At 40.5% G+C, this 15975-nt stretch overlaps 1 protein-coding gene across 11 annotated transcripts in view; it reads left to right on the top strand.

Moving 5' to 3' along the window:
• Positions 1 to 15975, top strand: part of FREM1 (FRAS1 related extracellular matrix 1) — a 171341-nt gene that overhangs the window by 65031 nt on the left and 90335 nt on the right. For 7 of the 11 annotated variants that reach the window (XR_004350496.1, XM_032635997.1, XM_032635998.1 and 4 more), the window contains 5 exons: positions 4729 to 4925; positions 5645 to 5735; positions 7050 to 7217; positions 10759 to 10967; positions 13863 to 13956. Coding sequence is in view for 10 of the 11 variants with exons in the window: in XM_032635997.1 (XP_032491888.1) it covers positions 4729 to 4925; positions 5645 to 5735; positions 7050 to 7217; positions 10759 to 10967; positions 13863 to 13956 (759 nt within the window). In the remaining variant the exon portion in view is untranslated. Of the gene's footprint in view, positions 1 to 386; positions 662 to 4728; positions 4926 to 5644; positions 5736 to 7049; positions 7218 to 10758; positions 10968 to 13862; positions 13957 to 15340; positions 15467 to 15975 lie in introns of those variants that run through there. The other 4 variants (XM_032636005.1, XM_032635999.1, XM_032636009.1 and 1 more) reach the window with 4 other exon arrangements.

Below are 15975 nucleotides of genomic sequence, written 5' to 3'. Positions count from 1 at the left end.
CCTCCAGAAATGTGTGTTGGTTCCAGAATAAACTCTGGTTCTTTTAACTTTTATTGAAATGAGGGGGAAATAAGAAGACCCAGACATGTGGCAGGGACTGGGGAAGGAGTAAGATGCGGAAGTAATAAGTGTAAAGCTTTAGTTTTCAGAGTTTTCAGGAATTAGTTGTGTGCATAACAACAAAACAAATATTTTGTATGTGTGTGCGCTGTTAAGAATTACTGTGTTGTAAAACCCTGATATCATCACTGAAGCTCCAATTTTTAAGGGACTCAAATGATCAGCTGGTCTGTTTGATGACTGCATCTTCAATGTGGATGAGTATCCAGTCATGTCTTACAAATATAAATGTATTTAAAATATTCAACAAAATCTGTAACTTTCAGCTGTTCAACTACAAGTACAGATGAAATGGTTACTTGATGGGAGCTTTTGTGATCAGAAGGTTCCCCAGTCACTGAAGATTAAACTCAGGCCCAGGATTGTTTTGGCCATACTGTGAGAAAACCTCCTTTCATAGGGGCAGAAATCAAAGATCTCAGGTGAGAATCTATTTAAAACAGGAAGGAAGTTACATAAGTGGAGATGCTTCTTACTTCTCATCTTTTCCATCTAGATACTCCTACTGAGAGATCTACCTGCACATCTACAAGATGTTAGCAAGAACCCCCCTCTCTTTCTACCTTGGTTGTCATGACTGTCATCAAATAAAGCCTCACCTACTCAATTTGCTTTTTTTTTTTTTTTTTTTTTTTTTTTTGCGGTACGCAGGCCTCTCACTGCTGTGGCCTCTCCCGTTGTGGAGCACAGGCTCCGGACGCGCAGGCCCAGCGGCCATGGCTCACGGGCCCAGCCGCTCCGCGGCACGTGGGATCCTCCCGGACCGGGGCACGAACCCGTGTCCCCTGCATCGGCAGGCGGACTCTCAACCACTGCACCACCAGGGAAGCCCTCAATTTGCTTTTAAAAAATATTTTCTTAGGTTATTACAGAATTGTTTGTATCACTACCCAAGTGCTTATTAACAGAAGACTGGTTTAAAAAACTATATCTATACGATGAAATACTATCAAACAAACCAACCAAAAATACCAGTAAATCCATAGAAAATATTCTGTATCTTAACCATGGTGGTGCCTTGACAGGTATATAAGATTGTCAAAACTCATCAAATTATATACTTAAACTGAATGGAGTTCATTGTATGTAAAGTAGTCCTGACCAGAAAAAGGAAAAAAAAGAAAAATAGAGTAACGTTAGCAGTAAATGGAGAGCGAAACCTGAGGATAGAAGAGAAATGGAGAAAGAGGACTAAGAAACAGGAAGAAAGGAGCAGATGCCACAAAGGCCTGGGGGCAAAGTGGGAGGAAGGAGTGCAACATGACCAGAGGAGAGAACAGGCACCCAGAGTGGGCATTTATCAGAAGTCAGACCGGAAAGGGGAGTGGGCAAAACTAGCATTGGAAATAACTCCTGGGGGTGAGAAATAGCACTGGATCATCTCAAAGGAAGATGCAAAAGAAGGAATCAGGCAGAAAGCAAAGCTCAGTGCAGAGAAGGGATCAAGAACCCAGGTCTACAAGGAAGGCAGATAGTAGCCAGTGGAGTATCATATTGTGAGCTGTATTCTGAGGGTCAAGTTTAGTGGTTGTCATTTTATATACTGATTTATTACTTTATGTGCCAGTTCCCTGCAGATCTGTCTGTGGGTGCTTGTGGCCATAAGTAGACTGGATGCATGTAGAGGAAGGCAACAAGCAAGAGCCCAGTGCCTAGTATGGGCCCTAGTTTTCCACTTTGTGGGAATGGATATTTAATTAGGTCTTTTTTACAACCAAATTTCAGTAAAAATGAGAACACTTTCTCTATGGAGTTTGTTAAAATAGGATCTTTCTCGCCTGCAGAACGCAGACACAATAATTATTTGGACATGCATAAATACGTAAAGTCACATCAACTTAAGCGATCAGAAAGCATGTTGAAAAATGTGCCCACCATGAATTACTACTGGGGTATAGAAAAGCATGCTTGTACATTCTTTTTGCACAAAGAACACACTGGAGAATAAATTAGCATAGAAAATGGTCTCTTTGAAGGCACAATAACTATTGTTTCCTTATTAAATCTAGTTTTTCAATTAAATGGAGCTTCACTGATCCACACCATGGCTGGGATGTCCCATAGAGAATTTCTGAACTTTAGAGATTAGCAAAAAACTGTAACTGGAAAAAAATCATGACACAGATTCCAGGAACTGGAGAAATGACTGTCATTGTGTTCCTTTGTTTTGATTACTGAGTTTAGTTTCTAATTAATGAAATGCTTCATAATGGAATAGTAAATATGCTGTATGCTTTTGTAAAAGTAATGAAGGATGGAGACGGAATTAATTTATTGAGCACCTACTACCAGGTACTCACTGTGCTATCAGCTATCTCATTTGATCCTGACAGCACTTCACTATAATAGTCATCCTTATTATTCCCAGTGTAAAGAGAGAAAAACTGAGCCCCAAAAGGGTTAAATTATTTGTCCCAGGCAGCAAAGTTTGTAGGTGGCTGAGCTGATGTTCCAGTCTTTTTTGTATCATAGCAAAAGCTTAACCATGTTTTAGTTTTTGCTTTGTATGTTAACTTAAAAAAGAAATTCTCTTCATTTTCAAATTGGTTATTGTGAACACCATTATCTTAGAAAAAATTGGCATTGCTGATCTGTACTTCCGTGACAATATTAAAATAAATCAAAACCAGAGTCAGAATACTTTCATGCATCAGGCTGTGCAACGACTCACGATGCCAAGCAAATGTACCATTTCAAGAGAGAGTAATTGCTTTCTTCCAGCCAATCATGGATTATTGTAAAAAAAAAATAAATGTGATGGTAAAAAGCTGTTTGGCAAAGTCTCCTTTCCCTCTTGCAAGATCCAAACCTATGAATGTTTGAGAAAATTCTTAACATCACAAACAGGGCATGTTGACTCATTCAGTGAGGAAACACCTATAAAGTGCCTCCTACCTACAAAATACCGTGCCAGATATGGTGGAGCTATAGAAATGAACAAAGTATTTGTTGAGCACATAATATATGCCAGACATTTTATCTTCATGGTAATATTTGATCCTCATAAAATTCTGTGAGGTTGTTGATATTATGCTTAATTTACAGATAGGAAAATTGACACTCAAAAAAGTTGAGTGAACCTGTTCAAGATCAGTAACAGCTACTAAGTGGTTTACCCAGGACTTTAACTGTCTGTTCACTGCCAAATTCCATGTGGTTTGCACTATACTATGATCCTCCTCGTGGAACTTTCAGTCTAGGAGAGATTTACATGTAAACTACTAACTAATAATACAAGACAGTGAAATAATGATGTTTATCAAGGGATAACCAAAATTCAGGAAAAATTAATTCCAACTGAGAAACTGGAGAACGTTTCAAGAAGAACCTTCAAGGGTAAGAAAGACTCAGGTTGCTGGAGAGAGCAGGAGAAAACCATTCCAGACTGAAGGAACAACAGGATTCAGAGCATAGAGGCATGTTTGAGGACTAGGTCTGGGTCCACTGAGTGCAATCAGGATGCTGGATTAATGTTGAAAGGTCATAAAAGATAAAGTTGAAATAAAGAGTGTGTTTAAACTGTGAGGGGTCTTGAATACCATGCTAAGGAGTTTGAATAATTCTATCCCTCCTGGGGGGGTTAAGATTTTTATTTTAACTTTCTTTTTTAAAAAATTTTATTGAAAAAAAAAAAAATTTTATTGAAGTATGGTTGACTTACAGTGTGTTAGTTTCAGGGGTACAGCACAGTGATTCAGTTATTCATATATATATATATATATATATATATATATATATATATCCTTTTTTAGATTCTTTTCCCGTAGAGGTTATTGCAAAATAGTGAGTGTAGTTCCCTGTGTGATACAGTAGGTCCTTGTTGGTTATCTATTTTATATATAGTAGTGTGTATGTGTTAATCCCAGCCTCCTAATGTATCCCTCCCCTGCCTTTCCCCTTTGGTAACCATAAATTTGTTTTCTATGTCTGTGGGTCTATTTCTGTTTTGTCGATAACTTCATTTGTATCTTTTTATAGATTTTTGAGGAAGTGAATAACCTGATTTGACTTGTATTTTTTAAAAGATAACACCAGAGGTATGAAAAGTCAAAATGAGTTATTGGAGTTAGGGCTGATGGAAAGCGTTGTGATGATGTAAGGAAATTATGAAAACTGGAGTAAAGTCAGGAACAGTGTGAATGACAGCTGTGGGACTAGGGTGTGGTCACTGTTTAGAAAATTTTTTAAGTACAAACTCTGGGACTTGGTGATGTGTTATATGTGGGTAGAGAAAGAGCAACCAAAAGTAATGTCGAGGTTTCCAGGATCTATAACTGAGTGGAAAGAGGAAGAGAAAGCCCAGGTTGCTGGTAAAGGGAGGTGTAGAAGTAAAACCAGGAACATATTTTGTGTATTATATGCCTATTCTATAGCACTCATGACTGCATTAACTATAATTGTGATAATCATATTCTTAAGTTAGAATGAAAAATGGGTGGAGAATGTTCCATTTTTCACGTTCCTGATAACTCCCCAATCTTTTCACTGGAAGTGTTTTACAAAATGGCAGGTTTTGAAAATCATAACTGTGACTGGATGATAGTGGGGTGGCTTTCTTTGGTGTCTTTTTGGTATTTCAAATTAATGGTAAAGATAATTTCTTTCCAGGTGGTGACAATCCATATCACTCCAGTAGATGACCAGCTTCCAAAAGAGGTTCCTGGAGTTTCTCGACATTTGGTTGTTAAGGAAACGGAGGTGGCGTATATCACTAAGAAACATCTACATTTTGTAGATACAGAATCATATGACAGGGAGCTGCTCTACACAGTAACCACTCCTCCATTTTTCTCCTCTAGCCGCAGGTATCTCTACGAAGAGTCATCACCTGGGCTATTAGTTGAGGGTTGCGTTCTAGAATTGAGTTGAAAGTGTCAGTGTATACTACTGTGGTTCACTTGCTTTGTTGGTCACACATGAACTTATATTCAATTCAGCATTTATTCTAATCTCAAACTTGTCTCATACCTCCCTTCAAAAGCTATATTAATTGGCAAGTGGCCTGCAGCTTGTAGTGTCTTCAGCTTAGGGAGGCTTAAAACAGTCTTTAATCCCTTTTTCTAAAGAGAATACTTTTTTTCTCTTTAGTAAAATGTACTGAGTCTTCATCGCTTTATTTTTAGATATTGCAGCCCACAAAAGTGGTCATATTCTCTGATTCCAATCCAGAAAATATCATGAATATACCTTAGATTTGTATTATCTACCAAAGGATAGTGAGGAAACGTTTTTAGGATGAGTATCTAACTACATCTTATTGTAGTTAGATTCCCTTTCATCATGTCAGAGCAGAAATTCTGTACATACTTTCTGCAGTCATGATGAGAATGGCATTCATGATACTAGACTTAAGGCTAGAACCTCCCCCCGCCTTGATATAAAGAGAGAATATAAAGATGGAACATTTGATTTCTTCCTACAGTGAGTACTTTTAGCTTCAAAAAATTTGGTTGTGGGCTACTATTTGATTTAATTTTTCTTACTGGGAAAGTTAGCTGATGTGTTCTCTTGTATTTTTATTTAGACACTTGGATGCTGGGAAATTATTCATGGTAGACAGCATACCAAGGCTAACCAAAAACCCTGCAGCTTCAGGGTTGAAGTCATTCACTCAGGTATGATGCTATGCTCAGATGTTGAAAAACATGATGGAAGTGTCCTCTGAGAAGGTACGGTGCTCCTAACATTGCACTTGAGAGTATTGACCTTTGACATATGTCACAAGCAACAAATACTTGATGTCATTAAGCAAGTGACATGTAACATTTGAAAATACTGATCAAGCTGGATATGATTGTAAAATCTTGTTATAGTTCAACACAGTCTTTTGCATCAGTTTAGGTCCCTGGCTTAGGGCTCTGATTTAGGGACCTGGTGCATATGTTTTTACTCCATCAAAGTTCATCCAATATCCTACCATCTTAGTTTCCTAGGGCTGCTATAGCCCAGTACCACAAACTAGGTGGCTTAAAAGAACAGAGATGTATTGTCTTACAGTTCTGAAACTAGAGGCTAGAAGGCTAGAAGTCTGAAACCAAGGTCTCAGGAGGGCCACCATCCTCCAAAACCCTGTTTGGTCGGGGAGAAGTGGGGTCTTACCTTACCTCTTTCCATCGTCTAGTGGTTTGCTGGCAATCTGACATTCCTTGACTGGTAGATCATCACTCCACTCTGCCTCTGTCACGCCATGGCTGTGTTCTCCCTGAGTCTCTCTCTTCTTATAAGGAACGAGTTATATTGGATTAAGGGCCCACCCTACTCCAGTATGGCCTTACCTTAACTAATTACATCTGCAACAACCCTGTTTCCAAGTAAGGTCACATGCTGAGGTACTGGGGGTTAGGACTTCAACGTATCTTTTTTTTGTGGGGGACATAAGTCAGCGCATGCTATCTACTGCTTTCCAAAGTCCTTCATTAGCCCTCTCCCTGCTCCTGTGGCCTCTGCTCTGCAGACCTGACTAGAGGCACAGTAATGATGAGGGCTTAGGCAGCAGCTACCCCTGAGCTGCTGAATCTCACTGTAGTTAGAGGTGTTATTAAATGAGTATGTCAACCTATGTGCTAAGTACTATTATTTTTTTCATTTTGTAGGTAAGGAAACAGAGACCTCGCAAGTTTAAGTAGCTTGACCAATATCACACAGCTACTTTGTGGCAGAGCTGGGTTAAAATGCAAGTCTCCTGTCTTTCACAGAGTTGCCTGGCTTCAAGCACTTGACGTAGTCACTTAATTTCTTTGTTCTTTTCCCTCCTGCTTTTAGAAAATGCGATTTGTAAGATAGAGCTTTTTATGATCTTCAAATGAATGATGGTGGCATTTACAGTGTTCCCTATCAGTGAATGAGACGGGTATCTTAGACTTAGGTCTCTAAATGTCTCTCATCCTGGGAAATTGGCACCCACATGTCCGTCTTCATTTGCTTTGCAGCATGCTGTGAACTATATGAAAGTGGCCTACATGCCACCCATGCAAGATATAGGCCCCCACCCCCGACACGTCCAGTTTGCCTTTTCCGTCAGTAACCAGCACGGTGGCACTTTGTTCGGGATCTGCTTTAACATCACGATTCTTCCGGTGGACAATCAGGTCCCTGAGGTAGGCGTAATGCTTGATGTGAAGGATGAAAAGGCGGGGAAGACCTAAGGGAAGAAAGATTTTGAAAGACTTACTCAAAATGCTAACTTCTCTTTAGGCTCTTTCAAAGAACTTTTTTATTTTCCAGCTACAGTGTAGGAAAAGAAAGCATGGGGAGGGGGAGTCCTTCACCTCCTATGGCACTTTCTATCTAAAAGATGAGATTTTCTAGTTGCTGAATTTGGCATTATTTTCAAAGCTTTATCAAAATCTCTTTCCTTTCTGCCGAGTTTCATGTGTTGATCAGGTGAAGGGGATTAAATTAGGAGTCTCTTAGCAACCAGATAGGCTTATTTGCTCTCTCCGCAGGCCAGCTATGCTGTTCTGTCATCTAAATAAGCTCTTTAATTTTCTAAAATGAATTAAGATGGACCCTTGTATCCTATGCTGTTCCACTCCCCAGTGTTTGTGTAAAGCTTTAAAGCACTTGGGTCTCTCATTATAAATCAAACTACAAAGGCGATGCTACCTTGTGCATCTTATCTGCGAGGCTGGGATTCATGGTGAGAATTTGTTCCCTACCTGCTCCCTCCCCATCAGAGCACTAAAGTTAATGAGGGTGGCTATTCCTAGGTTTGCTTTTTCCCTCAAAAGCGGAAAGTGTGATTACCCATTCATTAGGAACCCGAGGGGACTAGAACTCACATGTGTCTCATCCCTAAGGAAAGAGGCCACCTTCCCAGGCAGCCACCTGGAATATGGCCAGGAAAGCATGGATGCTCCTTTTCCTTTGCTCTCCTCACCATCTCTACAGCTGCCCAAAGTTGTGGAGCAGAGGTCTCACCCTGCAGGACCAAGGGGCTTACCCAAACCACACAACTGTTTTGATGAGTCTAAATAATATTTGAAAATAATGAGTTGCCAACACTTAAACATCAGGAGGTTTTGTATCAAGTTTGGATTTCTGGCTTCTCTTGAAAATTTGGAAGCTCTGGCAACACTGAGTCCACTTCCCTACCCTCACCCTGCAGCAGCTGAACAGGGCACATTCCCCAGTCACCCAAGTCCCCACCCAACTCAAGACACCCATTTACATCACTGGCTTGACCCCGCCAGCCTCTGAGCTTGCAATATTTGGTAGAAGATGGGCCCAAGAGCTCACAAAAAAGGAACGTAAACTATGTTCTTTGCCTCCTTCCCTGTCAGGGACCAGATCATGTTCCCTGTATAAAAAATAGTTTAGAATGTCTCTTAATTTTTTATTTTTTTATTTGTTTTTTGCGGTACGCGGGCCTCTCACTGTTGTGGCCTGTCCCGTTGCGGAGCACAGGCTCCGGACGCGCAGGCTCAGCGGCCATGGCTAATGGGCCCAGCCGCTCCACAGCATGTGGGATCTTCCCGGACCGGGGCACAAACCTGTATCCCCTGCATCGGCAGGCGGACTCTCAACCACTGCGCCACCAGGGAAGCCCAGAATGTCTCTTAATTTGATTAGATTTTATTCAGACCATCCTTTTCTATGTATGAGATACATGCCCTGAAATAGCCCAGCATCTAAAGAAGCTAATGTGTGTTATAGAACAATCACAGAGAAACAGTTTTTTATGCCAAGCTGTCCAGCCTCTTGATAGAGAAAGATGATCTGTGGTAAAAACCAGAAAGGGTGAAGTGAATAGTTACCTCCATCATTTGAAGGTAAATGGAATAGTTACGAGGACTTGGGGCTCAGGAGGCTTAGTGGCTTCTTTTTTCTACAGTGGATGGGACAAATGAAATAGTACTGTAGAGAACTGAGAATAGTAGAAATAAAATTAAATGAGTGGCTTCAGTGAACCTAGTCATGGGAGTGGTTCCTGGTGTGAAAATCCAGTTATCGCTGGGCTAAGTGATAACCGTTAGGGGATCTTGACACCATGCTGACCTGAAGTTCCAGAAATCCAAGCACTGGGTTCAGGCAGGGACTAGAAAGTGAATAATTAATGGGGGGGGGGGCAAATTAGCTTTTAGTTTTTTAAAGTTGTCCTGAAATACATATATATTTAAAAATCGTCTAATGAGGCAAAGTATATTCCTTGAAACTTAGCATCTTGGGATATTAATCGATGCAACTCAGGACAAAATGAGGTTGGCGGACATGGACCATATTTCAGTGGTAATAATCCTCTTTAAATAAGAACTCCATTTATTTCTTTCTCCTACAAACAGTGAAAATGTAGGTTTGGCAGAATCAGAGTAAGGCACTTAGGAAGGGTGCGGGTGAGTGGCTGTAGGGAGAAAAGGCTCTTACTTTAGGTCGTCCTTTGCTGGCAGAAGTAGTTTATTACAGAATACAAGGCAGCTGTCCCAGGGAGCATGGTCTCATCATTTCCATGATCCAAGGAGCTGCCCTTGGGGCGGCTGTGCCCTGGTGGGTGGGAGGATGGAGCAGGGCTCTGGGTGGAGGCTGTGATTTCTTGCTCACTTCCCTTTCCTCTGCCCATTTCTCGGGCCTCCGTCCTCTTTACCAGCTCTTGCCTTGGGGAGTGCTCTCCTTTCTAGGAGTGGCAGCTGCTCTGAAGAGAGTAGCTGCTTCCTCGGAGAACCCTGTGTCCTCACGTTAGCAGAGCGCTCACCCCAGATCGTGTGTGAGGAGCCTTCAGAGCCCATGACTTGGTAGCCCAACTGTATCTCCCTGTTTTTGCTTCTGTGTAGTAAAACAAATGTGAGAAAATGATAGGTTAAACAAAGTTAGCAGATTTTCCTACTGTAGGGTCTCAGAGTGCTGAATACACTTACGAATCTTATAAACCTCCAAGGTGAAGATACCGTATGTGACTATTTTCTAGATGTGTTTGACCATGGAACACTTCTTGCCAACTCCCAATGTGATGAAAAAATAGCCCAAGCCCTTCTAACTTGCTTTTTACTTTCAAGTAAATTTTTATTGAGCGGTGAGTTTTTCTGTTAGAGAAAATTATCTTTATGGCTTTAATATTTAAGTCTAATGCTTGAATAAATCTATTTCCTATGAAATCTTCAATTTCTAGTCTTTAATTTCCCTGTTCTACTTCCATATCTAAAACACTCACTACCCTGATGCTTAAAAGCTCCAATTTCCCGAGTCTTTAAGAATTTTTAGGGTGTAAAAAGAGATGGATTCTTTCTCTAGGGGAATTTGATGTAGGTTTTGTTCATTTTGTAGATTAAGGTACATATGTGCCGAGCAATGGTAGGTGTGGACACGATGAGGAATGTTATTATTTTCTCAATTTAGCACCAGTGATGGTAAATCTGACTGCTGCTTCTACTCTACAGGGTCTGAGATCAGTGAAATGCAGATGCTTTCAGGTTTCTAGATCTGCCTTGTTTCTTTGTGTCCATCAATGTTTAGAATTGGAAGCATTTAGTAAAAAATACTTTTCAGCCAGGATGTTCAGCTATGAACTTGTTCCCTTTAGCACATTCTTGAAAGTTTGATTGACATGTGAAAATGGTGCTGGAAGTTTTCTGTTGGTTTCATGAGCTCTGTCTTCAGGTACACCTCATGGAACAAGGCTTTAAATGTTTCCTTCCTTCTTTCTAGGTATTTACCAACCCTCTGAGAGTGGCTGAGGGAAGTCAGTGTGTCATCAGCACAGAGCATGTCCTGGTTTCTGACGTGGACACCAAACTGGACAACATCCACCTCTCCCTGCAGAGACAGCCTCAGCACGGAAGGGTGGAGCTTAATGGATTTCCTCTAAACACAGGGGCCATATTTTCTTGGGGAGACCTTCAGGCCTTAAAAGTTAGGTCAGAACATTTCCTGGCTTCTTTGTTTTACATGCTTTGGCTCCCGTCTGAATCAGTTGTGAGGCAGTGTAAGAAGTTTGTCCAGTTCTTTCAGGGGTAGCAACATGCCACCTAATACTTTTCCAGGGTCAGTTGAAAATTAGAAATGACAATCCTTTTAGTTTCCCCCCAAGGCATTTTCTTTCCCTCTGGCTTGCTGTACTGGTAGGAATGACATTATGAATATTTGAGCAACAAAAATTCGATTACCATGAATATTAAATTTGCTGCAACTGCACATATCACAAGGGGTAACAATCAAACTAGATGAATAGAGTCTGAAATAATCTATAAGGCTAATCTACATAATTGAACTTGGTTTCAAGAAAAGCCAATTTCTTAACCCTGGCAACTCTGGGATAGAATTCGGTTGATCGAAGTCTTTGGTGTGAATTTTTAATCCATTCTACCAGGGAGGGGATTTGAGGGCAAATAAGTAGGGTAGGTTGGGTAGGTAGGATATGGAAGAGTACTTGGGTCTCTTACAGTCAGGGGTGGAGTAATCCCTGTCTCATGGTCCTACAGTAGTTCCCCTCACCTTGAGGACTTTCATTTCTTCTACCTAATGCAGTTATGTTAAGAAACTTTTTCTTTAAAATCTAGTAAAACATCTTCTCTGTAAAACAATGCAAGATACTCAAAAGCAGTGGTCAGGTAGACAAACATACTGGTTAATTTCTCACTTGTACAAGTTCAAGTTATAAATGGGAAATTTGTCCTTTTTGATAAAGTGTAGTAGAAGGTATTAGGCATCAAATGCTTAGTTCTACATTTAGAAATTGATGGGGAAGGAGGATTTGTGTACAGGAAGATCATTTTCATCCAACAGTTTAGTTACACTGTTTACAGTTTCCAATATCTTACCCTCTTTTCACTACTCTTATCCTCATTAAAATTTCCTTTTTCCCCCAAGATCTCAGCTCTTTCCTACCTGTTAGAAAGAGAGCTTTGTTTAGGTAATTCTTAGTAGGGAATGGACAATGGATAGAAAAAAAAAAAGTACCAGTGTTTGCCAGCACGTATATTTCAAGCATTCTTCTAGAGACTTGGAATTATGGTTTTTTTTCATTAAACTTCACAGCAATCAAACCTGACAAGGTAGATGGTTCTATTCTCATATTATAGTTGAAATAACTAAGACACGAAGAGGTTAAGGTCACTTAGCTAGTGTGTGCAGGACTCTGGTTTTGAAAGAAGTTCTGTTTGGTTCTATAGCCATGCATTTGGATGTGTACTCCTAGACCTATTTGGCCCTTTTAGAGGCATTAGCATGGTAAGTATATTTGAATTAGCACATTATCACATATCAATCCACTTTCGATGAAGATAACAGGGAATATGACAAAATAAAGCATAGGAGGCAGTGTTGGGAGGGAAACTGGGAGTAGGAGGTGGGCTTTCTCCACCACTGGAATCGAATCCCTAGCTAGTGTATGGGTGAGTCTAGTCCTGAGTAAAACACCTTTTAGCCCTGGAATTTTTTCATATGTAAACGTTACATATGTTCAATATACAATACAATTTTTAAAGCAACTTTTTTTTTGCGGTTCGCGGGCCTCTCACTGCTGTGGCATCTCCCGTTGCAGAGCATGGGCTCCGCGTGCGCAGGCTCAGCGGCCATGGCTCACGGGCCCAGCCGCTCCGCGGCATGTGGGATCCTCCCGGACCGGGGCATGAACCCGTGTCCCCTGCATCGGCAGGCGGACTCTCAACCACTGCGCCACCAGAGAAGCCCTAAAGCAACTTTTAATTTCATTTCCTAGAACTTATTTCCATAACTCAGTGTCTTGAACGGATCACTGATAAGCTAAAAATTTGACTCTATTCAACAATTATTTAGAACTTACTGTGTATCACTACAGTGGACTGAAGAGTAAATGGAAAGTCTAGAATTAGACAATTCATTTAAGAAACTTGACTGAGAATTAAAAGGAAATAGGGTCAAGGCAAGACCAAGAAAAAATATATATATACATTTTTTGTAAATTTATTTATTTAGTTTTGGCTGCGTTGGGTCTTCACTGCTGCATGTGGGCTTTCTCTCGTTGCGGCGAGAGGTGGCTTCTCTTGTGGAGCATGGGCTGTAGGTGCACGGGCTTCAGTAGTTGTGGCACGTGGGCTCAGTAGTTGTGGCTTGCAGGCTCTAGAGCGCACCTTAATCGTTGTGGCATATGGGCTTAGTTGCTCCGTGGCATGTGGGATCTTCCCAGACCAGGGATTGAACCTGTGTCTCCTGCAGTGGCAGGTGGATTCTTAACCACTGTGCCACCAGGGAAGTCCCCCAAAAATACTTTTAAGTCTAGAGAAATTCAAGAATCTTTATAGGTTCAGAGGAAAAGAGTTAGTAAATGGCAAGGGGGAAGTGGCAGGAGAGAGGCAATGAATAATCCCTAGATAAAGTTTTAGGGCAGAGCTGAATCAATCCAGAGCACAGGCAGAAGGAATAACCTTAAAAGTGGGGGAGGAGGGAGAATTACCAAAATCCACGTAGTGTCCCACTTTTACCTGTCACTGCTCAGTCTCAGTGTCCCCTTTGCCCCGGCAGTGTTTTCGGTTAAGTAGGCGGAGCTACACCCACTGGTTCCCATTTTTACAGTGACAGTTTGAAGAGCTGCTTTTTGATTTGGGGACAAGTTATGAATGCATAAACACATTTTTCCAGGGTGGAGCAATTTTACATTTAAGGATACTTGAGTATGGTAGTTACATATGTGACTTCATGATTATGCTGGGGTTTTGGTTATTTATTTATTTGTTGAACATATGGCCAAAACCATGGAAAAGCTCTTGTGACAGGAATCTCAGTGCACTCTCACAGTGGCCTTGAGAGGTTAGTGACAGCTGTCATCCCCACAGGTATCAGCATGATGGATCTGAGATACTTCAGGATGACATACTACTGGAGGTCACAGATGGCATAAATGCAGCAGAATGTGTGCTATACATTGAGGTACGTAGTAAGTTTGCTCCATGGTTCATATAGAAACAAACCTTCTAGTTTGGATGGAAGCCTCTTGGGGTCTCTGATAGAAACTGAAGCACATGGACTTCAAAGCAAGAAGGTGTCTGCTTACATCTTTGATTATGTCAGGACAGGTAATAGAGAGCAAAGTTATATTGGTGAAATGGGCATATGAGTTTCTTGTGCCAATCAGTTTAAAGGTAGAACTACTCTGACCTCAAACCCAGAGACTTAATTTAAAAAGCAGTCATTTCCATGTATAAATTATTTCTGATATTTTTGATCTGTAACACCCAGAAATATTTATTTAGCAGTTGGACAGGTTAGGCTAGCATTGCTGGGCTTTTTCCCTGTTGTGTGCAAGGAGCCATATCTATATGTGCGATGTGACCCTTTGTGAATTCCTGTACTATATATCCCTGGCCTGTTTGAGATGATAATTTTCCCCCTTTTGACAAATGAAGGAAAATCTGCACATAAAGGTTGTGTACATGCTCAAAGGCCTGATGGGAACCCCCGAGTTTCTCTGTTGGGTGACCATCCATGTCCACAAGCATAACTCATAGGATTTGCAGGTATTTATAGTTAGTGACAAAGGAGGGTCAGCAGAAGACTTACCACACTTCCTGAAGATCCACTAATTATTCTTACCGTACCAAATTCTATTTCTGTTTCAATTCTGTCAGTTCTTTGTAGTATGAAATTATTATTAATGGTCATAATAACGTGTTTGTAAGATATTTTACAGTTAATAATTAAGAATGATCACATCATTCTAGTGTTTTAAGAAGTACACAGAAAAGGAATTATCCCCATCCTATAGCAAAGGTCTGAGAAGGTTCAATGACTTGTCCAAAGCCATTAACTTGACCATGTAGACCTGGGCTGGCATCTCCACTCTGGTACTCAGGCCAGCGTTCTTTCCTCCTCACCACTGCCCAGATCTAAATTAACAGGTGATTGTAATTACCATGCTCGCTAACATTTCCTGAGCACTTATCCATGCCAGTCACAGTGCATAGCCACTTCTTTTCATTTTTTTCCAGTTAGTTCTAATGATGGTCTTGTATCTAGATGAAAAGCAGTACGTTATTTCAGCCTCAAAAAGGAGAGTTTTCTTTATTGGCAGACTTTTACATATAAAGAAAGCTTTGCTGAGTTAATTTTTTTTCCTGAAAAGCAAATTTATGGTGAAAACCCCAACTCTGTCTTCTGTCCATGACCGTCTTCTCATTAATGACCCTAAGCAGTGAATTTGGGGAAAAGAATTTGTGTATTATTACTTTTGAGACAAAAGGGCATAGCCTTTGGAAACCAATCAGAGCTTCAGGAAAGTTTTAGACAATTATGTGTGATTTTTTTTTTCATTCAGGAGGAATGTTTTTAATTCTATTGCCTTTGGACTTTTTATGCATTTGAAAGCTGAGGATATTTTGTGAACTGCTGCAAGGTGATGATCATGCATGAATTGGTGAGATTGATCAGATGGAGTCAAGAACAATAAGAAAGAAGGTCTTCACTGAATCTACGCAGAGGACTTGAACAAAGATATTGTTTCCTAATAAGTCAATAGAAAATGGAATAGAGCATTGCATACTTTTCTATCTTTAGTTAAATAAATAAACCTGGGTTTCCATCACCCCATCTCTCTACCTGTTAAAGGAAGGGGTCTTCATAATTTCATGTATATTTGTTGTTGAGTTGTTAGCCTGTTGAAACAGTAGGGTAACCAGGGCATATATACGTAGTTACATTCATTCATTCGTTTATTCCATAAATACTTAATAAGTGCCTGCTATATGCCAGGTCCTATGCTAAATTCTTGGGCTGTGTTGATGAACAAGATAAATAAACTTCCTCTTCTTTTAGAGTTATGGGCAAGGGATGAAGGCAGGCTTTAAACAGATTATCACTGAAATAATTAGTTAAAATGTGGATGTGTTCTACAAGTGAACAGGGTACTAAAAGAGAGTAAACAAGGCAAGTTTCTAAGTGAGTCTGAGTTGT

Source organism: Phocoena sinus, chromosome 6 (assembly GCF_008692025.1).
Source record: "Phocoena sinus isolate mPhoSin1 chromosome 6, mPhoSin1.pri, whole genome shotgun sequence".
Taxonomy (NCBI): Eukaryota; Metazoa; Chordata; class Mammalia; order Artiodactyla; family Phocoenidae; genus Phocoena; species Phocoena sinus.
The sequence above is the reverse complement of the archived record's forward strand: the minus strand, read 5'-3'. Positions and strand labels throughout refer to the sequence as shown.